Here is a 24,054-nt window from a genome sequence, read left to right on the forward strand (position 1 = left end):
TCTCTCTCTCTCTCTCGTAAGGAATTGTTTAATTCAAGGAAATAAAAAATTCTGCTACATTTACTAGTGTCAATCGTGGGTAAAAATTCTCTAGGCATTTTAAAAAATGCTAATTTAAATCATCGTTCTCTCTCTCTCTCTCTCTCTCTCTCTCTCTCTCTCTCTCTCTCTCTCTCTCTCTCTCTCTCTCTCTCGTAAGGAATTGTTTAATTCAAGGAAATGAAAAAATTCTGCTACATTTACAGCTAGCGTGTCAGTCGTGGGTAAAAATTCTCTAAGCATTTAAAAAAAACTAATTTAAATCCTCATTCTCTCTCTCTCTCTCTCTCTCTCTCTCTCTCTCTCTCTCTCTCTCTCTCTCTCTCTCTCTCTCTCTCTCTCTCTCTCAGACACACCTGGAACCTTTCTAACCCTCTCTCGTGTTACGTAACTCGACCGTTGCCGCATCTTATCGATCCTCACCGACAGCTTGTCAAGTTTACGCATGAATCTCGTTATACGAAACCGTTATAACGACTTTTTCAGTCGTTTTCCATAATTTTGAGGAGGGAAAACTTGTCTAATATGCAGAAATGAACGAGGACCGTACGCCTATAGGCCTAACGGCGCCGTTTAATTGAGATCTTTTGCGAAATTTTACGTCTGCAGCGAATGACGTCATTGTTTTAGGACGGATAATAATTAAGATATTTATAACGGTAATTTGTCTGCCATAGCAAATTGCCCCTCCCCCCCCACCTCCAACAATGACACCCGGGCCTCCCAAATTCCTTTTGGTAAATTAATACCATCCTGTTTCGTCTTCAGTTCCGCCAGGTCGTAAATTTATAAACAAAATGATTCCACAGTTTGTTAATTTATTAAAAATTGTTGTAATTGTTTAAAAAACAAAGATACAAACAACGCCTGCATGATTCATTGCCCCCCACCACCCCGCCAACCCCCAGGACGAAAGGGGGACCTCCAAAATTCAGCTGCTTGAATTATCGTCAATAACTAGTCCGAAACCGTCAGTCGACTTCGTTATAAACAAAGTTATTCGACAATTGATGAATATATAATGAAAAATAACACAATAATGATGATAATTGTTTACAGAACAATATATAAACAACGCCTGCATGACTCATAGGACAACCCCCATCCCCGGGGGTGGCCCTCCCAAAATTCATTTGCTTTAATCACCGATTTGATGATCGTCAATCACGAGTCCGAATCCGTCATTCGACTTCGATACGAACAAAGTCATGCCAAAAATCGTTAAAAACGCCATACCAACGGTCGTCATTGTTCACAAACAAACACACAAACAACGCCTGCATGATTCACAAACGAGAAACAACCGCGAACGGAAACCTTCTTCTGGACCATTCGGGAATCTTCCGCGAAGCGAATCGGACGAAACGAAAGGAAACGGAGAACGTAACTTTACGGGAAAAATCGCCCCGGAGGGGTGTTGGCTTCGGGAAGAGTTGACGGTTATTGCTTTATTTATCGATTTATTTAAGACGCAGGCTTAATTTCAGAGTCTATAAAGCTGTGAGATAATTAATAATAATTAATTTTATTTATATGATATGGTCTTAAGTTAATTATTCGCTTTGAGAAGCGAATAAATTGTAAATTAATTCGCTAACCGGCGACTTCGAACGTGACTCACTCCCGCAACGTGCTTCAGCTGTTCGCTGGAGAGTCGAGAGTCAAGTCAATCAATCGCGACATTCCTTCGCAACTAATCAACTTCAGCGACTTCCCCCGGGCGTAAATAGGTAACAAACTCCTCTATTTAACTCTTAAACGATTCCAGATTAATTTAATTAACCAACCACGTCGCTAAAACCCGACAAATGGCGGCAAATAACGAAAGAAGCAGAAGAAATTCGTTTGTTTACATCCGAGGGTCTCAGGGGGCCGAGGAAGGACGGACATAAACAAACGATTAATTATCTTATTTTTATACATTTTCAGTCGTTTGTTTGTTGTTTGTGCGGTCATAAATTGTTTGTTTTACGTACATACCTCTTGTTTTATCTGTATACCTCTTTTGGAGGGAGTGGATAGCTTTGTCTACGACTACGCGGGCGTAGGTGAAGGTCGGGTCGGCTAGTTCCTTAATGAGGTCATAATTATCCTGTTCTTATAACATTTTTCCCATTTTATGTTGTTTATTTGTTGTTTTTGTGGTTGTATAGTCATTATGTTATCTATATCCTCCTTCTGAAGGGCACGGTCGGCGTAGGCTGCGGGTACCCGGGCACAGCTCAGGGTAGGCTAGGCTAGTCCTTAATTAGGTTAGGTTGGGTCACGATACCCAAATGAATGAGGTTAGGGCCCCTAGATTGAATGCAGAGTGAGGGTTCAGGGCTACTAGAGGCCTGGTGGGACTTTCACGGCGGGGGGCTTTCATCCCCCAACCCCCCACAATTAAGTCGGAACCCCTCACTCAGCATCAGACCCTAGGGCTCTTCAGACGCTGCCAAAATCTGTCGCCGGCCAGAGGATGCATCTTGACGGAAGCTCTAGCTTACTCTGTGCTGGTCCTGGAGCCATGACGTCCAAACTTTGATCCCCCGAGGGGCTAGCACTAAACACAGCGTCCCGAGGGGCTAGCACTGACCACGGCGTCCCAAGGAGCTCCCACCATGTCGTACAGCCTGCAGCTGCGACGTCGTAACAGGTTCACGGCTGAAGATACTACAGCCCAATCATCCCAGGCTTGGCTATGCTACTCGTTAGAAACCCAGGTCGGCTAGGTTGAGTGAGGATAGCCGGGGTTGAACGAAGCTAGGCTTCCTTATCAACCGTCGTAATCAGTCCTCAACCAAAGGATCAATTCTTAATCCAACCTAAGTATCTTGCCAAAGACTAGGCAAGGCAAAGCTAGTTCTTAAATAGGTTGGGTTATGTTGGGTGAAAATTACCAGTTTATGTGCAAAATGGGCGCGGTGTTTAGTACCAGCCCCTCTGGGATGAATGTCAAAACATAAAAGATGGTAAATATGATAAATATACATAAAAGTTATAAATACCAACAAAAATGCAAAGAAAATGCAGTAAATGTCCTGATTGGCAACTGGCAGAAACCAGGCTGTTGTAGTAGTTTCCAGTTTTACCAAAAATAGGCCAAGGTGAATGAGGCTAGGCCTCTTTTACCACTGTCTAAATCTGTCCCCAATTAGATGATACATCCTAATCTATCCTAGGTAGCATGTGGAACACTAATCAAGGTTAGTTTAATCCTTAAGTAGGCTATTTGAGGTGGGGGGGAAGATAGGCTGGGGTGAATGACACTAGGCCTCTTTATCCAGTGTCAGAAATTGTCCTTAACTGAAGGATACGTCATAAGCTGCCTTGTAGGGGGATAGTGCCGTTCACAAGGTTCATTGTAGGCATTACTTAAGGTTCTTTGCAGCGTCCCTTCGACCCCTAGCTGCAACCATTTCATTCCTTTTACTATACCTCCTCCAAACATATCCTCTTTCTTCCATCCTACTCTCCACCCTCTCCTAAGAATCGTTTCATAGTGCAACTGCGAGGTTTTCCTCGTTACACCTTTCAAACCTTTCTATTCTCAGTTTCCCTTTCAGCGCTGAATGACCCTTGTGGGTCCCAGCACTAGACCTTTGGCCGAAATTCTATATTCTATCATAATCTAAGCTAGGGAACCTTCCATACACCCATAGACCATACATGACCTTAAAATTTTGCAAATCATTTGCTATGCAAGCATTAAGGACTTCTCAACTGCTGACAGGTGTGGACGGAAATTCATAAGGAAGTTTTAGGGAGGGCTGATCTATCTTCTAGTACAGACTAGCCTAGGTTATTGTGTTACGATTAGTAACTGATTAGGCTCTGCTATGTAGAGCGGGGAAATTGGGTGAGAAGTTGAACTGTTTTAATTCTGGAACTTTACTCAGGAATGCTGTTTGAGGAACTTTTATTACAGAGATATTGTGAACATTCAGTGTATACTAATATTTCGGAAATTACAGGAATGGTGAGAATATTTAATGTAAACTAATATTACGGAAATAATGACAACCTTCAATGTGAAAATATTATGGAAATATGAACATTCAATATATACTAATATCAAAGAAACACTGTGAACATTCAATTTACACTAATATATTAGAGAAATTACTTAAATATTCAATATATACTTACATTACATAAATAATGTAAACATTCATTGTAAACTAATATTGCAGAAATAATGTGGATATCCATTGTATACCATTACAGAAATAATGTGAACATTGAATTTACACAAATATTGCATAATAAAAAATCTAAACAATCAATGTATATTAATACTACAGACATAATTTAGACAATCAGTGTAGTAGACTAATTATAAAGTCAGGCAAATAACATACATATTCATTATCTAACCCCACTATCCTAGCTAATAATTTTGCTAGACTAAATACTGTAGGTAGTTTCCTAGGTCTTTTTGCTAGTACCAAGTTGTCAGGTCTAGTTAATATTCTGGTGGCAATACTGACCCTCTTTTGGTGTACAATAACCCACAGTCCTGGTTGCGCGACCTGATTGCTTCTTCAAGCGTTACCTGACAAGAAGACTGGTCAATACAAATAGTAATAGTAATGATATTAACAATAATTTAAATAAAATGTTAAAACAAATTCTATTTCCATTGACAGCTGTGTTTTATTGACAAACGGGCATTTCTCAAATATATTCATCAAAAATTATTTCCCCGGTTACAACGCATGTTCCGGGTTTACGACGCTGATCCAACAGAAAAAACATGGCTCCGAGTTGGGTAGAACGGTCAAAATTTGGAGGCTTTTTTGATTGAAAATCTCAATAAAAATGCAGTTTATGCCTTTTACAAGAGACCCAAATGATTAAAAGTAAGGTTTTCTTTATGACATTCGACGATATTTCGGGTTACGGCGATTTTTGGCTTACGACACGGCGTCGGAACGGAACCCTTGTCGTAAACGGGGACTGTCTGTATTCCATGGCTGTCTGTGTGTTGATATTACAAACTTCCCGACTTTCTTGAAGCAGACGAATTTTACAGCTTTTTTTAAAAAACCATAGCACCTTATAAAATATTTGTAATTGTAACCTTGCCCTAGTTTATCATTCTTCATAATGTAAACTAAAGGCCTGGCAGCTGTCAGATAGTTCCCTTCACAATTCCCATAGCTCTGGATTCATTTTATTGTAAGTTCATAAGGTAATTCAGTCAGGAAAAATTGCGGTATGGTAGGTTCCTTCCATTTTTAACCCCTTGAGCGGGTAGCGTTATCAGTGCACTACAAGTGGTGTGCTGTAGTTATCACTTGAGGTACCTTGCAACGTCCCTTTGACCCATAGCTGCTGCCCCTTCCATTCCTTTTGCTATACCTCCGTTCATATTCCCTGTCTTCCATCTAACTTTTCGCCCTCTTCTAACAGTTGTTTCGTAGTGCAACTGCAAAGTTTTCCTCCTGTTACACCTTTAAAGCCTTTATTCTCACAATTTCCCTTTCAGCACTGAATGACCTCATAGGCCCTACTGCTTAGTGTGTGTGGCCTAACTCATATTCCATTCCTAATTGTGTAAGGCCCCCAACCTAAGTCCGACTTCTCGCTTACCACGATATGCTGAGTGAGGCTGCCTAGAGAGCATGGGAAGATTACTTTGATTACTGTGGCACAGCCTCCCAGAGGGTGTCATGCAATTGGAACTCGGAAGTTCAAGCGAAGATGCAATGCATTACTATCCTAATGCTATTTTTATTTTCATTTTTTACTTAAATTGACAAATAATAAATTTTTAAAAATGTATCTTTTTCTAATAACCGATCTCCCCATTTTTACCTTCTGTTACTTCTTCTGAATGAACGCCATAATATTCCTCGGAAGCCTCTTGAATTCCCAAGTCAATGGCCCCTTTGGTGGACTTGTTCCATACGAGTAGGATTCATCTTCTGATTAGTGAGAATACAGAAACCGCCCTAATTACGAACATTCAACTTACAAACATTCAGAGATACAAACAAAATGGATTGCAGTTTGAAATTGTGTTCAGAGCGCCCCCCTTTGCCACCTGCAAGTTCAAGTTTTGTTTAGTGCACCTATTCTGTACATACAGTACTGTATGTACAGTGTATTATGTTTTAGGATAAAACTCACAATACTGTATTGATTTTATATCATTCTGCACTTCAATAAGCAAGTTCCTCGTTGGATGGGTCGATATCGTACTTGGCTAGCACTCTGCTGGGCCCGCGTTCGACTCTCCGGCCGGCCAATGAAGACTTGGAGGAATTTATTTATGGTGATAGAAATTCATTTCTCGCTATAATGTGGTTCAGATTCCACAATAAGCTGGAGGTCCCATTGCTAGGTAACCAATTGGTTCATTGCCACGTAAAATAAGTCTAATCCTTCGGGCCACCCCGTAAAATAAGTCTGATCCTTCGGGCCAGCCCTAGGAGAGCTGTCAATCCAGCTCAGTGGTCTGGTTAAACTAAGGTATAATTAACTTCAGTAGGTATGAAGAGTACAGTAACCAACTCATACAAACAGCTTTCCGGAACGTAACGCACTTGCAAGTAGGGTGGTGTCTTTATGTTTCTTTAGACTTCAGTTTTATTCACAGAGTTCAATCACAGCCTCTGGTAAGGTCTCACGCATCCACTTGGTCCCAAGGCTCTTTTGTGGGTGGAATCGATACAATCCTTTCGTTTTTTTCAGATAACCGTCATCCAAGATGGGAGAACAAATCCAGATCATCACAGCCCCGCTGGTCAATGTCCGCATCACCAGCAGTCTCAACTCGTTCATGGCCGAGAAGAGATTTGACCGAGGCCTTACTGTAGCCGACTTGAAGGTGAGCGTTCTGTTGCTGCTTGTGGGACGGTATTAACGTTAGATTTCGTTTGGGGTAAAGTTTGTACGTGTATTCATTCATCTCTGGTGTGTGTGTGTTCTGTAGTGTCCGTTTGATAATGACATCAAAGTTTTTGATTATTATAACTATCTTCCAAGTACTAGGAATGCAACTCTTTGATCTGTTTAAACCAGTGGTTCTCAGCCTTTGGGGGCGTCAGCAGCTTCCCAGGGGGCTGCGAGCCCTAGGGAAAAATGAAAAATTCTCTAATTGTATTCGTTATTCTCTTAACAAGAGTCGATAAGAAGCAGTGTCAAGTATCTCACTAATTCATTCCCAAAAGAATAAAAATACCTCTATTTTTTTTTCTTTCTTTTAAATCTGGGAGGGAATTTGACTCACAGATGCAAGGGGTTGTGGAGGGAAGGACCACCTCTTAGAGGAGGCGTGGTAATAAGAAGGTTAAGAACCACTCATTTGAATAAATCTATAACAATGACAATTATAACAATACAGTAATGACTTCAGATTTCATTTGTGGTAAACTTTGTAAACTTTGCAATTCATTCGTGCAGTGTTTTGTACTGTAATGTGTGTTTGATAACTATGGCATCAAAGTACTATTTGATTATCATAACAGCCTACATATACAGTTATGTATATGTACATATATTTAAAGATACATTATCTTTAAATATATGTACATATACATAACTGGATTTGCCTCTCCATTTTAAGACTCGTGCTACTACGAGTATTTTTCAATCTACCGAGTCCTAGAAATGCAACTCACTGGCCTATTCAGACAAATCTGTAACGATAACGATAATGATGACGACTTTGGATTTTGTATATTCATTCATCTTTGGTGATTGCACTGTAATGCACTTATGATAACAGTGACATCAGATTTTTTAAATCTTGTAACTGTCTTTAAAGTCATAGAAATGCAACTTACTGGCCTATTGAAACAAATCTGTAATACAGGGAGTCTGTTTACCGGTAGCATCGGTTAACGGCATTTCGGTGTTACAGCAGTTCTGTAGCGGCGCTGTTAACTAGATTTTCAGTGGTGATCTCCGGTTAGCGGTGCCAATCTCTGCTTAACGGCGGCACTGATCTTGGTCATGAGTGCTATTATGCGCCGTTAAACGGGCCATGGTTAGCGGTGCCAATCTCTGCTTAACGGCGGCACTGATCTCGGTCTTGAGTGCTATTATGCGCCGTTAAGCGGGGCATGGGTGCTATTACGCGCCGTTGAGCAGGCTGTGAGTTCTATTATGCACCATTAAGCAGGTCATGAGTGCTATTATGCACCGTTAAGCGGGTCATGAGCGCTACTATGCATTGTTAAGCACACCATTAACCGGGGACTGCCTGTAATAATGGGAAGGAAGCAGACCGTCTCTTAAGCATGCCCTATTAGGATGGATGCAGCATGCGAATTGATCTTATATCAAGTTTTCTCAATATTTCTTAAGCGTGAGAAGCGACTCATGAGAAAAATTGAGAAAACTCGTTTTAAGATCAGTTTGCACGACGCAGCCATCCTTTTTAAATAATAATAATAATGACGACGACAGTTTAAATAATGCGAGGAACTTTTTTTTTGATGCACAGGGTCGCTTGGAACTCATCACAGGGGCGTCTGCCGCATCCATGGCCTTGGAGGTCTTGGACGAAAACGACAAACACGTCTGCGCCCTCGGCGACGACAACGCCTTGCTAGGGTCTTACAATGTTGAGGAGAACTACAGAATTCATGTAAGTTCTCTCTTCTTGGTGGATAAATATTGGAATGTAGTATTTTGGCCAAAAGCCAAGCGCTGGGACTTAGGTGGTCATTCAGCGCTAACAGGAAAATTGAGAGTAGAAGGCTTGAGAGGTGTAACAAGAAGAAATTGTTAGGAGAAGGTGGACATTAAGACGGAAGAAGGCGAACATGAATGGAGGTACAGTAAAATGAATGAAAGGGAATATAAAGAGTTTTATTATAGTTGTACTCTAGGAAATTTGAATTTTAAATTGAAATTCATGTGTGTTAAGGAAAATTGAATTTTTATTTAAATTCTCGTGGGTTTTATTCCCCGTAGGGGGTTGATGCCATCATTGCACCCCACGTGGTCCACTGTAGGCATTACTTGGGGGTCTTTGTAGCGTCCCCTTGGCCCCTAGCAGTAATCTTTCGTCCCTTTTACTCTACCTACGTTCATATTCCCTCTCTGCCGTCGTACTTTCCACCTTCTAACAATTGTTTCATAGTGCAACTGCAAAAAAAGGTTTCCCTCCTGTTACACCTTTCAAACCCTCTTACTGTCAATTTCCCTATCACCACTGAATGACCACATAGGTCACAGTGTTTGGCTTTTGGCCTAAATTCCACATTCTATTCTGTTCAGGGTGTAAGTATATGATGCTAGGTTGCTTTGCGATTATTTTTGGACAGGGTGTATCCTAGATTATTATCTTCAAGTACTTCTTGGACTGTTCTCAGTGCCCACCATCGTGGAGCAGGGTGAGACATCGTAGTTTATGGTACTACCACTCTTCAGGTTCTTTGCAACGTTGCTTTAGCCCCTAGCTGCAATCCCTTTCATTCCTTTTATTGTGTCTTCATTCATATGCTCTTTCTTCATCATGCTTTCCTTAACCCTCTCCTAACGATTGTTTCATCTCGATTGACAGCAGTGCCTCCTAGTATTACTATCATGCTAGGTTACGTTTCACCTCAGTTCTCGTGTACAACTGTAAATGGCCAAGTCCCCCTTTTCATCAAATCAAATGTTGCGGCCCTGAAACTCAGAAAAAGTCAGGCGTTGTAACTTTGAAAAAGTCCAGTTTCACAACCCAGCAAAAGTCAAGAGTCGCAACTTGTCAGACGCGGGGAACTCGGGCAAAAAAGCGAAGCATTGTTTTGGGGGTTTCACTTATGTTTTTCCTTGCGTCACAGCACACAGTTGGGCATACACGGCACGCTGTAAACTGGTAATGACAACGTCAGCGCTGCCAGACCATTTTACAGCCCTCATTGAACAACAGAGCTTCAGGCAAGCCCAGTGCGACTCAATAGAATTGTGACTCTTTGAGTTTTAATATAAATTTCATGATAAAATTTATTATTTGGATACTTACTTACTGTTGAAGATAATTTTTTTCTCCTTGCGTATTGGCACAGAGATAATAAGCTGTATATTTAACACTAGGTAAGATTCATCCCAAATAAATTAATTTACAATATAATGATAATAAAATGTGGAAGTTCACAAGTGTTTTTGTGTTCTGACAAGTTCTTTAGAAAGACATAAACAGATCTCCATTTCTACAAAATGGAGAACTGTTAGCAGTCCCAATATTCATGCACTTAAAAATAGGGAAGTGGCACTGGTTGACACAGTCAGCTTTTTCCTTTTACTTCTTTTTCTTCTTCCTAATGAACACCTTAATAATATTCATTGGAAGCTTCTTGAATTTCAAGTCAACGCGTCATCTTCTGTATAATAATAATGTCGCAGATCTTCAAACTTGCTTAATTTAATTTTCATCGAGATTTTGTAACCATCTTTTATTTTCAGTGCCTGTTAATCGCTTGACCCTGTAGGATGTAGTGCCCATAAGGTGCACTTTAAGCATTAATTAAAATTCTTTGCAGTGTCCCTTCGGCCCCTAGCCGCAACCCCTTTCGTTCCTCTTACTGAACCTCCGTTCATATTCTCTTTCTTCCATCTTACTTTCCACCATCTCTTGGCAATCATTTCAGTGCGGCTGCGAGGTTTTTTTCTGTTGCACCTTTCAAACTTTTTAGCTGTCAATTTCCGTCTCAGCGCTGAATGACCACCTAGGTCCCAGCGGTAGGCCTCTGGCCTAAATTCTGTGCTCTATTAATTGCTTGGTTTCGTTTCAGGTAACCGATTCTAGTAAGAGGGAAGGTGAATTCGAAGACCTGTCAAAAGTGGACAAGTTCGAGTTGTCGGAGGAAGAATACTCCAAGCGTAATGGTTAGTGTTCATTCGCAGTGTCTTAAAAGACGGTGTTGCTAATTGTTGTACAGAATACAATTGTTAAAGCTAGCGATTGTGACACAGAATACAATCGTTGGAGTGTAGTCCGGGTGCCTTTGCGCAATGAGACGTCGTATTCCCCCGGACGCACCCCGCTAACTTTTGAATCTTTCCCGCAGATAGCGTGAGGTCTTACTTGATGAAGAACAAGCTCGGGAAGTACAACGAGGAGGAACAGAAGAGACTGGAGGAGGAGAGAGAAGCGGCGGAGCAGGCCGAAGAGGAAAAGGCCAGCACCATCCCTGTCGACAGCAGATGTGAGGTACGGATCGCGGTCGAATGACAGAGTTTATTTACAGACACCACCCTACGCACAAACATTCAACTTACAAACATTTCAAACATACAGGATCACAAATTAGAATTATGTTCGGAGAGCTCCCCTTTGCCACCTGTAAGTTCAAATTTTGTTTTGCCTGTTATGTACGTATAGTACTGTATGTACAGTGTAAAGTGTGGTAGGATGACTAAACATACAGTACTGTATTGATTTTATATCATACTGTACTTAAATAAACATGGAGAGTACATTAAACAACTTACAAACAGTTCAACATGCAAACGGCCATCCAGAACGTAACTCGTTCGTAAGTATGGTGGTGTCTGTATTTGGGATGGATCTTACATACTGTCAAAGATAGCCTACATGTCTCCACACCGATAGGTAAGGAGATAGTATAAGCTACCTTGAACAGTAAGTAAGAATCCAAACAATAAATATTATTATGAAAATTTATATACTTTCTTGTTCATTCTCAGCAGACTTTATGTCCCTTTAACTCGAAGAAATGGGGAATAACTTCTTACAAGGGATACAAGATGCAAGGTCCCCATGGTGGGGTAGGGCCATCAGTGCACCTCACCCATTGCACTGTAGGCATTATTGAGGTGCTTTGCAACATGCTATCCCTTTCATTCCTTTAACTAAACCTCTGTTCGTATTCGTTTTCTTCCATCTTACTTTCCACCCTCTCCTAACAATTATTTCACAGTGCAACTGCAAGATTTTCCTTCTGTCACACTTTTAAGATCATTATACTCAACTTCCTTTTCAGCACTTAGTGACGTCATGGGTCCCAATGCTTGGCCTTTGGCCTAAATTTCATGTTTTGTTTATATATCGGAAACTCTTTTGTTAACAGTTTGGATGAGGGGTGCCTGCCTATCCCGATTGAATTTGGCCATTATTGTGAATTGGTTGTGATCTGTATATTTAAATTTTGCATGTCTTAAGTCTGTTTCAATGTTTTATCACTGTCAATACCCCCAGGAAGTTCACGTACATGTTTTGCTTTTACTTAAGCCTTGGTGGACAACTGGGCTCTTCTGATCTCCAATAATCGCAAATGAAACTCCCTGGTTCATACGAGTACAGTCAACCCCCAGTATTCATGGGGGATGAGTACCACTACCCCCTGCGAATAGCTCAAATCTACGAATGCTTAAAATCCCTCTAAAAATGCATATAACTGCCTTTTTGATAGTTCAAAACACCAAAACCCCTCTGAAAATGCTTATACAGGCAGTCCCCTGTTTATGACGGGTCCAGCTTACGACGTTCCGAGGTTACGACGCTTTTCAAACATATTCATCTGAAATTATTTCCTGGTTTACGACGCGTGTTCCAGGGTTATGACGTCGTACGCCGATCCGACGGAAGAAATATGGCTCCAAAACGGCAGAATAATCAGAATTTGGAGTTTTTTTTTTTTATGAAAAAATTAAAATGCAGTTTACATCGCTTTCAATACACCCAAAGCATTAAAAGTAAGGTTTTCTTAGGATTCTTGACAGTTTTCGACGATTTTCGGTTTACGACGTGGCGTAAAAACGGAACCCCCGTCGTAAACCGGGGACTGCCTGTATCTGCCCATTTTGATAGTTCAAAACACCAAAAAACCCTCTAAAAATGTTTATACCTGAATATGTTAATATTTTATCTCAAAAAAGTGCATTTAGTCACGAAAATGATATGAAAATACAGTAATTTGTGAATATTTCTCTATGAAAAATACCATGAATGGGCAAATTTTCCTCAAGTAATATGTATATATGTTCCATAGAAAAATCCACGATTAGGTGATGCTGCAAATCCGGAAAATATTATAAAGAAGATTTCTGACTTGCTAAAAGGTACTGCGTCTCCCCATCCCAGTACATCTTGTAATCATTTTACCATAAATATATTTTGGGGGTTGTAGCTGGAATTAGTTCTTATCTGTTATGATATTATTTTGAGCCGTAATTGTGATTTTACAAAATAAAATTTAAGAAAATGTTTAGAAAGGACATGTATAACTTGCTTAAAATTAGCATATTTGGAAGTGTCTCTTGGAAAAAGCATATATTTAAGTACCTCTTGGAAAAGGGGTCCTGCCCAGTTGTTGGAAATATTCACTTTCAGCTTCCCATGGAAGGTACAGAACATTTTGTGGAATTTTTTTTACTTATACCATTTGCATTTGCATATCTCCCGATTTGCTTTTTTTTAAATTGGCCAACCTTAGAGTTTGCCCTGTCTTGGGCTATTGTTAATTTATATTCAAACTGGCCTGCAAGGGTTAATATATTGCTATTTTGTATTGGTTTTGTCAAAGGTTTTTCAATGTGCAATGTACTTTCAGGTCAAAATTCAAGGGGAGGCAACACGGAGGGGTGTTGTCATGTACAACGGCAAAGTGCACTTCAAGCCCGGCATCTGGATTGGCATCAAATACGACGAGCCAATGGGGAAGAACGATGGAAGGTAAGGTGGTCGCAGGATGTCGCTGGGTCTCCTCGTCTCCGTTTTGATTTTTATCCGTAACCAGGCCTTTCAAAGCGTATGCTTTCCTTCAGAATAAAACCTTATATAGGTTTACTGGATAGTTTGATTATGAGTGGTAATAAGTTCCGCTTGCTCTTTGTCCCCGTAGGGGGCTAGTGCAGTCAGTGAACCTCACATAGTGCGCTGTAGGGATAACTAAAGCGCCTTTGTCGTGTCCCTTCGGCCCCTAGCTGCAACCCCTTTCATTCCTTTTACTGTACCTCCATTTCCATTATCTTTCTTCCATCTTACTTTCCACCTTCTGTTAGCAGTTGTTTCATAACGCAACTGCTTCGAGGTTTTCTTCCTGTTACACCATTAAAACCTTCTTTAGTTCCTCATTGGAAGGGTTGATATCATTCTCGGCTAGCACTCTTCTGGGCCTGTGTTCGATTCTCCGACCGGCCAATGAAGAATTAGAGAAATTTATTTTTCGTTATAATGTGGCTCGGATTCCACAACAAGCTGTAGGTCCCGTTGCTAAGTAGCCAGTTGGTTCTTAGCCGCATAAAATAAATCTAACCCTTAGGGCCAGCCCTAGGAGAGCTGTTAATCAGCTCAGTGGTCTGGTTAAACTAAGGTATACTTAGCTTAAAACCTTCTTAATTCTCAGTTTCCCTTTCAGCGCTGCATGACCTCATGTGTCCCAGTGGTTGTCCATTGGCCTAAATTTTACGCTACATTCCTTTCCACTTACTCTTTGTTGTTGATAATTAGAAGATGCAAGAAAAGGCTTTTATCTTAATTGTGTGCATTGAATTTCCAAGTGTGACAATGAGCTTCTGACTTCAAAATACTTTTCATGTTGAATAATAATTTACAGGCAACGCAGCCAAGAAAATGGTGAAGGTTAAGTATACCTTAGTTTAACCAGACCACTGAGCTGGTTAACAGCTCTCCTAAGGCTGGCCCGAAGGATTAGATTTATTTTACCCGGCTGAAAACCAACTGGTTACTCAGCAACGGGACCTACAGCTTATTGTGGAACCCAAAGCACATTATAACAAGAAATGAATTTCTGTCACCAGAAATAAATATCTCTAATTCTTCCTTGGCCGGTTGGAGAATCGAACACGGACCCAGCAGAGTGCTTGCCGAGAACGATGCCAATCCGTCCAACGCGGAACTTGAGAAAAGGGCAGTAGAATGTACATTGAGACCGAGACTTTCGAAAGAAAGGGTTTCATTTTTGGCTGAATATGAACTGGGTTTCGCTCGCTAAATCACGCCATCAAAAGTCTTGCCTAAAACAAAAAAGACATTTACCACAGTTTGAAAGCTTTCCATGACCTACAGCTCAAGTCAGTAAAGTTTCTGAGCACCTTTCAAGTCTTTTGGTAACAGTTGTCTAGAAATTGAAAGCTAGTTTCTGAAATGGGAACCATTTTGAGTTGCAGGTAGACCAGATGGAAAAGAAGGCACTAAGTAATATTTGAAAGTCTTTCTCAATACAGTTGGAAGTCTTAAGATGCAGCAATGTATTGCTGAAGTCAAGTGTCATATTTTATCAAAGAGTGGTACCATTAATGGTATCAGTGGTCTGCTAGTTATCTAATTGACAGAGTTTATCTTCATCTGGGCCTTGTCACATTTAGACTACAGAATTGTAGACATTGTCAGCATGTTATTCACTATCCTTTCCCATTGGTTATTCCCCTAAGAAGGGGGTATTACTTGAGGTTCTTTTCAGCATCCCTTCAGCCCATAGCTACAACCCCCTTCATTCCTTTTTGCTGTACCTCCATTCATATTCTCTTTCTCCCATCTTACTTTCCATTCTCTCCTAACAATTGTTTCGTAGTGCAACTGCCAGGTTTTCCTCCTGTGACACCTGTCAGACCTCTGTACTCTCAATTTCTCTTTCAGCGCTGAATGACATCGTCGGTCCCAGAGCTTGGCTTCTGGTCTAAGTTTTATATTCCATTCCCATCTCCTTATATGAATGTAGACATGTGACTCAAACTTATCCATTGTAAATGCTACGTTTAAGAGGGGAACACATTTTGAAGGACCTCAAGAGTAAAGATGTTTACTAAGCAGGATGCAAGAACTGGATAAACATTAGCTGCTCGAAACCTGATTTTTGCAGTTACACAGCTTTTCATACATTTTTATCATTAGTGAAGATAAGTACACCAGTGTGTGTAAGTTTTATCAGATGATTTTAAAATTATCTTTCAGCATTAGGGTTGAATGTAAGTAACACCTCTAACTTGGCAGACTTCTGTATTTATCAGCTGTGTAATGATTATTTTTTGCCAAATTGTAATTATAAATGTTTGCTATTTGGGAATATTTTTCGCGCTTATGCAATTTCTGTTAAAGTCAGTGGCATTATTTGCAGAAACTCTCTTTTTATTTAGACTTTAAATCTGTCTGTAAAGTGGACCCATGCCTATTTGCAGTTCTGGATTTCTCTGTGGAATATATATACACATTCATGGAAAATTCACTATTCATGGTATTTTTCAGAGAGAAATGTTCACAAATTACTGTATTTTCATATCATTTGCATGACTAACTGCACTTTTAAGTGTAAAGTACAGGTTAGTTTATGATTGGAACTGTGTGGAAGTTGCTGCTACCTGTGAGATATGTAGAAAATATTTGGAGCGGATATAGAGTTGGGAGACGGGTAGGCATGAGAAATCCTAACCTATCCTAGGATGCTGTGTCCTGACCTAACGAGATCTTACCTTCCTAACCTAACTTTAGGCGCTCTGCCCTGACCTGGCTAGGGGCAAAGGTACCCCCAAGTAACCCAGAATAAGTAACCCTATATATCCAAACATTCTAGTGCAGTCTATAATGTAGGATCTTTGGATGTCTGAAAAGTAACGAAGGCGTCTGTTTAGTTGAGCTGCTACATTTAACACGTGCACTTACATACTGTAGCTTTGAACCAGATTTATATAATTGTCGCCCTATGATTCAGTATAATTGTCTTGAATTATTTTTAATCCGTTCTCAACCACTTTCAGCATCGGCGGAAAGCGTTACTTTGAGGCCCCAATGAAGTACGGCGGCTTCGTCCGGCCAGGCAACGTGGAAGTGGGAGACTTCCCCGAGTTTGGCGACGAAGAGGACGAGATGTAAGGAGGAGCACCTTCGGGCGGCGGGAATCTTTCGGATGTCCAAAACCAAGAGGTGAAGCACGAGGGATTTTGGCTTGCTTTGAAACTGTAGATGACAAGAGTCAGACAGAATTGCTTAGAAAAGTTTTGAAGCTCATTCTTATTTTGCCACAGCCCGTTCAATTGGCGTTCTCACTCGCAGGCAAAATTGAAGCGCATATTTTTGGCAATGTGGTGAGGATGAATTGCACTCCGTCACGATGTTCGTAAAGGGAAATCACTGGCCTACGACAAGCTGTTTTTTATCTCGTGCACGCGTGTCGCACAACGGCTGCCCCGATTTACTTTTGCGTGTGGGTGTGGCTGTACATGTGAGATTGGACAAGAAAGCCTAGATTGTCCTTGAAGAGTAATACCTCCGCTTCTTACTTATGATTTTGTCTGCTTACTCATGTATCATTCTGAGGAAAATGACGTTTTCTGCTCAATAATTGTAGGTTAATTCAGTTAGATTTTTTTTTGTATAATTTGTATATGAGTAGACTTTATTTTAAGTATTTACAGCAAAACCTGTCTCCATGTTTTGCATTGCAGAAAAGGATTAGTGAATTGTGCATCGAGCGTTTTGAAACAAAAGTGGTGATGTGTTCCATTTCTTTTGACAATGAAAATGTGGATGTTTAATTGAAACATTGGTTAAGGATGACTACTTTTCCAGGGTTGTGTCAGGACAAAAGTGTTATTTGAGTCAGGCCTACGAAATTAAACCTGTGTGACAAGTGCACACAGGTACCAATATTACCTCTTCAGAACGGAGTAGACATTACCTGATTTGTGTAATTCGAAGATTACTTTGTTTATTTGGGAGTTAGTAGTATCACCTTTCAGCGATGAGGGATTTGTGTATTGGGATACTGTCACTATCAGAGCCATAAATAGGATCTCTAGCGAGTTGTGAGAAAGCCAGAAAATATGAACATGTTTTGGAATTTCAGAATGATGTGGAATGTAGTCAACAGTACATGCCAGCCCTGTGAGAGCTAAATAAAATTGCTAAGTGGTCTCGATAAACAACTCGGTAATAATTAAGTACAAGCAAGGATTTCATGTTATATTTTTGTAAGGATGAAATCTTGTCAGCGTAAGTGTGCCAAGTACGTACTCTAACCGTTAACTTTATTTCTTTTGGTACCAAATTAATTTTGTATGAACCTGGCCTATGAAAGGTCGTATTTTGATCACGACAGGCTGGGAATAGTGTTCATGATATTAAAAAAAGAAAATTCAAAGTAAATGTGAGTTGGCACAACTTCAAGCTGTTGTGTGAACAATCAAAACTTCGTTATTAAATGTTTAGTGTCTGACCCCACTAAGGAAAACTCGTAAAAATGTTAATGACGACAATGCTGAATTTTTGTCTTCTTTGTAGGATATTATTATTATTATTCAGAAGTTGAGGAACCTTATTCATGTGTAACGAACCCACCAGAGGGGCCACTGACTTGAAATTCAAGCTCCCAAAGAATATTGTGGTGCTCACCTGAAAAAAGTAACAGAAGGTAATACGAAATACAGAAAGAGATCAGTTATTAGGAAAAAGATAAACCAGGAATAAATAAAAGTTTAAGTAAATTATTTAAATACAAAGAGAATCAACTTAGGGTAGTATTACATTGCATCTTTGCTTGAACTTTTGATACAACGTCCATAGAGAGACTGTTGCACATTCCAGTAGTGTGAGGAATAAAGGACCTCTGGAAAGAGAAGTTTGACAGTGGGGGAACATTTACTGTTCAGCAAATCTTGTCATTTATTTTTTTGAAATTAAAAATTACGGCTTTGCATTTCAGCGTTTTTCTGTTCGGATTTTAAATAGCTCTGCAAAATCTATCGGTCTGAATTCCAGTGAGGAGGAATACTTTTAGAGAGATCCCTTTTGTGGCTCTGATAAGGATCAAGGGACTCATTTTTAAGCGGTGTTCACCTTCGTTGACCTCTGCTATAAATATTTGTACGTATTTCCCTTTTACGGATGACTTTAAACCAGGGCCTGGAGTGGGTACACAAATCTGCCTACTCTAACTGCCAATGTAAATTGTCAAGCTATGTATAAAAGCAAACTGTTCTTATTTGAAGGTACATTAGCAAAGCCATAGTATGTTAATATTGCCCCATTATAATTGCTGTCCCATTATGTGATATTGTAACAAAGAGTCTGCCTATTGGTCTTTGTTTCATATTGGGTGTAGAATCTGTTCATTTTTTTTATCCTGAAAAATCTTCGAATATTTGTTATTCACGGGAAGATAGTACTGAAATGACTGGTTATATTATATACTGCAGTTGAATTTTTATTTGAAATGGTATGTGATTCGTATGTCCCCAGTGTAAGAAATGATCGTTGTGCTTATTTTTGTGTGACAGACCCTCTTGTAACACTCCGTGATGTTTCCCTATAAGCAAGAGTCCTCTGACGAGTCAGTTTTATGTGCGAGTTGGTTTTCACGTTGTTTGCAGACGGTGACGCTCGTTCTCCAAAATGTACCGAGTCGTTCTGCCTTGTTCACGCAGTGTGCTCCACTGGTAGGTTGTCTAAGTCAGAGTAACTAGCACTTGTCCTATTTGTGTTTGTGTGTACGTGTATGGCATCTAAGGAGAAAAAAACTTGCAAGTGACAAGGAAGTTGGTGCAACACAAATCCTGAGATTAGAAGTATCAGATGTGAAAGTTTACTCTGTTTTTGTCCCACTCGAGTCTCTCGTTTTCGTTCTACGTTCCTCCAGTACCCCTCTGGACTCCTCAAATCTTTTAAGAGAGATCTCATCCCATCCCATTTCTGCGCAGGTCCTTTGGCAAAAGGCCAAATTGTTTCTCTTTGAAAGTTTTTTAAAGGCCCAGTTGTTATGGAGTCTTTGCAATGTGCCTTGGTGTAAGAAGCCGAAATTGTGATGGAGAAAGAAAACCTGGTTTGGCAGTTACGGTAATGGTTTCACCTGTCAGTTGTGTATTGTCTCAAAAACTGTCATGCATTTATAAGATTTTAGATTCAGCACTGGAAATATTCTGTGATTTTTGTCACAATTCAATCTTTTTTTTTATTGTTCTACAACAAGTGACTCGTCACCAAATCAGTGTTAAATTGTATTTTTCATACGTAACTTGTATGTTGCTGGTGATATTTATATGTGGGGCTGCTTTTGCTGATGCATTAGTACATTGACATAAAAGGCTATTGTGCAAGAAGTATTGGTAGGTATGCCATTTTGTTAATTAGTCTTTACTTTTTGCGATTACGAAGTAACCACTAGAGAATACTTTGGCAATTTTGAAGTAACCATTAGAGAAACCTGTGAAGTTCCAGCGACTGGCCGGGAATATCGTTTGGCATGTGGAACCGTCACGCAGAAATGCGCCGTCTCTTAAATTGGTTCTTGATTCAGACCAGAGCTTTCGGCATCAGATTTCAAGGGTCATGCTTTTTGGTCACTGTGAAAGTTTAGGAATGTTTTTACACATTATTTTTTGCAATTTGAACGCAATGCACCATCAAACTAGCATATTCATTTGGAGTTCGACACTTCCTCGCATAGGAGTGATGTCTTTAATGATAGCCAAGACTTTGGAAGCCTGGTGTTTTACGTGATCCCAGTAAACTGACTTGCGAGGGACGATAAATGAAAAAATATCCGACTATCTCGGTTTGAAGCCGGAAAGGCTCGGCATCTTTGTAATTCGCTAATGGAACCTAATTGGAAACTAACCGTGTACATCTTTATATTTTGCCATTAGAAACTAACCCTATGTACTGGAAAAAAAAATGCAATTATTCACCACAAGGAAAATGACAAAAGCTAAATGTCCAGTAGGCAATCAAGACTTAAAAAATAATGTAGAATGTATGCATACATCATAACATTTTGGACAATGTATGGTACAATGTAATTTTGTATTTTTATAAGTACTGTCTTAATGTTCACAGCCGAGAACGCAGTGATTATTAGCTTGGTTTTTTATCACAATTTTTGTCCACATGACATAATATTTTGTTAACAGAATTCCTTTAGCTTAGGCCTTTTTTAAAGTCTACATTTTGTGACTTTTGTATCTTGAAGGCAGACTTGAAAAGCAGGTCATGCAAATGCATTTAAACCGTTTAGAAATTTTAACTTTTTACAGCAACACTTGAGCTGCGGCCAAGAGAATGCTAATTTTTTGGCATTCCTTTCATCTTTGGTAATCCAGCCCTTGATTTTGACTGCTCCAAGAGTAGGGAAGCCATTATTTATCTGCAGCTAAAGTATTTTGTTACTTGGTTACAAAAGTGTTTAGAGTTAGTGCTTTTTAGTTCCAGATTTTTCAATTTGTTTCTTCACTTCTGCTTGCAACTAAATCGTGCGAGAAGACGAGCTTGGATTTCAGACGAGGTTTTTTTTTTTTTTTAAATTCCACTGGCAATAGCGAACTATTATATAGGTACCTTAAAGTTAATCCTGTGATACCAGATGCATTCCATTAGAAAGTGTGATGTTTGTCAGTTCATTATGGAATGCTACATTTTCAAAAATCCATCGGGTTACGAAGGTGGTCTTGAGAGCAACTGTGATTATTTCACTGGAAAATGTTACGAATAAGGAAATTTCTTTTTTTATTAATATTATTATTATTACGTTTGTTTTTTGTAAGTTGTGTCATGGTCCATGTTTTCTGGAAAGTTGTATTTCACAAATTAAATAATTTATGTTCTTTCTCGGACATTTTTCTTTTTTACCCTCTGTAAAGAGAGAAAGGGTCCCATGTAGACCTCAACGTCATTCATTCCTTTTACTGTACCTCGGTTCATATTCTTTCTGACTTTCCACTCTCTCTCAACAATTATTTCACAGTGCAACTGCGAGGTTTTCCTCCCGTTACATCTTGCAAACCTACTTGCTGTCAATTTCCTTTGACCTAAATTCTATATTCTGTTCCCAAGACATTTCATGTAAAGTAAGCGCAACGGCTTAATGTTTTAGCCTTGCAAATGACACCCCCAAGAGACTAACAGAGACTTGGGTGTAGTCGTTACTTGAGTGACGACAAGGAAAAGCGGACACCTGTTTACGATATCTACTTTCAAGGTTTTTTGCAAGATATTAATGGCAGTGTTGCATAGGCCATTTTGTGTGTAACTTTCAGGTTTAGAAGCAACCGCAGTCTTTATGTGGCATAAGAAGCCCCTATGAGTTAGGACAGAGACAGCAGACACCAGTTTATGATATCTCCCATTAAGTGCGAGGGGTCAATGGCAGTATTGCGTAGGCCATTTTGTTCAACTTTCAGGTTTATAGGCAACCACAGTCTTCTTTATGTGGCATAAGAAGCCTATATGAGGTAGGACAAAAGTTCCTCCATAACTTTCTTCTGGTGTACCGAGCCTGTACGATGACCCCAACAGGGTTTTGAGGTTGAAGTGCCCCATGAAAAACTCTGGGAACACCAACAGTGTTAAAAATATTGCAAATTCTCCTAAACAAAAAACGGAAACCCATGACTTTCGAGGCCAAGCAGTTTGAAAAATAACTAGTGGGGGCACAAACCAAAACTTCAAAGTGAAAAATATTTACAACATCAGTGTGGAAAACACTGCAAATTCCAAACCTCCCTTTAAACAAGTAAAAAATGCACCAAAATTTCTTTGTCGCAATCTAGTTTTCTGTACAGCTGCGACAGCGTATAATCGAGGCCACCGACAATAGATCTATCTGTCAGTGGTCTCTGTATAATGCTGTATGAGCTGCGGCCCGTGAAACTTTAACCACGGCCCAGTGGTGGCCTATCCTATATTGTTGCCAGACCCACGATCAAGGCTAAATTTAACCATAAATAAAATAAAAACTGCTGAGGCTAGAGGGCTGCAATTTGGTATGTTTGATGATTGGAGGGTGGATGATCAACATACTAATTTGCAGCCCTCTAGCCTCAGCAGTTCTTAAGATCTGAGGGCGGACAGAGTAAAGTGCGGACGGACAAAGCCAGCACAATAGTTTTCTTTTACAGAAAACTAAAAATGCAAGATTAAACCCACCTACAGTGCCTCATGTCTGGTGAACTGTAGGCACTACTTATTAAGATTTTTGCAACGTCCCTTCCATCTCGCTTTCTTTAACCCGCTCCTAACAATTGGTTCATAGTGCAACTGCAAAAAAGGTTTTCCCCCTGTTACACCTTTCAAACCTTTCTGTTACTCCTGTCACACACCTTTCAGACCTTTCTATTCCAGTTACACCTTTCAAGCCTTTCTGTTCAAACTGTTACGCCTTTCAGACCTTTCTGTTCCTCCCGTTACACCTTTCAAACTTTTCTGTTCCTCCTGTTACACCTTTCAGACCTTTCTGTTCCTCCTGTTACACCTTTCAAACCTTTCTGTTCCTCCTGTTACACCTTTCAGACCTTTCTGTTCCTCCTGTTACACCTTTCAGACCTTTCTGTTCCTCCTGTTACACCTTTCAGACCTTTCTGTTCCTCCTGTTACACCTTTAAGACCTTTCTGTTCCTCCTGTTACACCTTTCAGACCTTTCTGTTCCTGCTGTTACACCTTTCAAACCTTTCTATTCCTCCTGTTACACCTTTCAGACCTTTCTGTTCCTGCTGTTACACCTTTCAAACCTTTCTATTCCTCCTGTTACACCTTTCAAACCTTTCTATTCCTCCTGTTACACTTTTCAGACCTTTCTATTCCTCCTGTTACACCTTTCAGACCTTTTATACTCTCAACTTCCTTTCAGCGCTGAATGACCTCATAGGTCCTAGTGCTTGGTCTAGGCCTAAACTGTGTATATTCTACAATATTAAATCAATTCTGTAAACAGATATAAGTAAAAATTTACTGGTCCTGAGAACCTATTCTTACTGGTATTGATTCTTCAATGTTACAGTCATCAAATGCTGAGAATTTATAACATTTTACTGAATAATTCAGTTACTTATGGACCAAATACTTAGGCCTAGCCCCCTCCCTCTCTCTCTCTCTCTCTCTCTCTCTCTCTCTCTCTCTCTCTCTCTCTCTCTCTCTCTCTCTCTCTCTCTCTCTCTCATTGTTTTGGCATTTACACAATTATATAATATATATACGTAAACATATGTAGCCTATTATACATATATAAATTATATATATATATATATATATATATATATATATATATATATATATATATATATATATATATATTATATATACATATACAGTTTTTCATTTAAATCCATTTATTTACTAACATCGT

At 39.7% G+C, this 24,054-nt stretch overlaps 1 protein-coding gene across 1 annotated transcript; it reads left to right on the plus strand.

Annotated features, from left to right (window-relative positions):
* Positions 1-1,651: 1,651 nt before the first annotated feature.
* Positions 1,652-21,540, plus strand: LOC136829836 (tubulin-folding cofactor B-like). The gene is made up of 7 exons (XM_067088815.1): positions 1,652-1,769; positions 6,721-6,856; positions 8,477-8,620; positions 10,758-10,851; positions 11,034-11,176; positions 13,539-13,660; positions 16,702-21,540. The coding sequence occupies exons 2-7, from the start codon at positions 6,737-6,739 to the stop codon at positions 16,814-16,816; spliced, it is 738 nt and encodes a 245-aa protein (XP_066944916.1). The 5' UTR covers positions 1,652-1,769; positions 6,721-6,736; the 3' UTR covers positions 16,817-21,540.
* Positions 21,541-24,054: the final 2,514 nt, after the last annotated feature.

Source organism: Macrobrachium rosenbergii, chromosome 45 (genome assembly GCF_040412425.1).
Source record: "Macrobrachium rosenbergii isolate ZJJX-2024 chromosome 45, ASM4041242v1, whole genome shotgun sequence".
NCBI classification, from domain to species: domain Eukaryota; kingdom Metazoa; phylum Arthropoda; class Malacostraca; order Decapoda; family Palaemonidae; genus Macrobrachium; species Macrobrachium rosenbergii.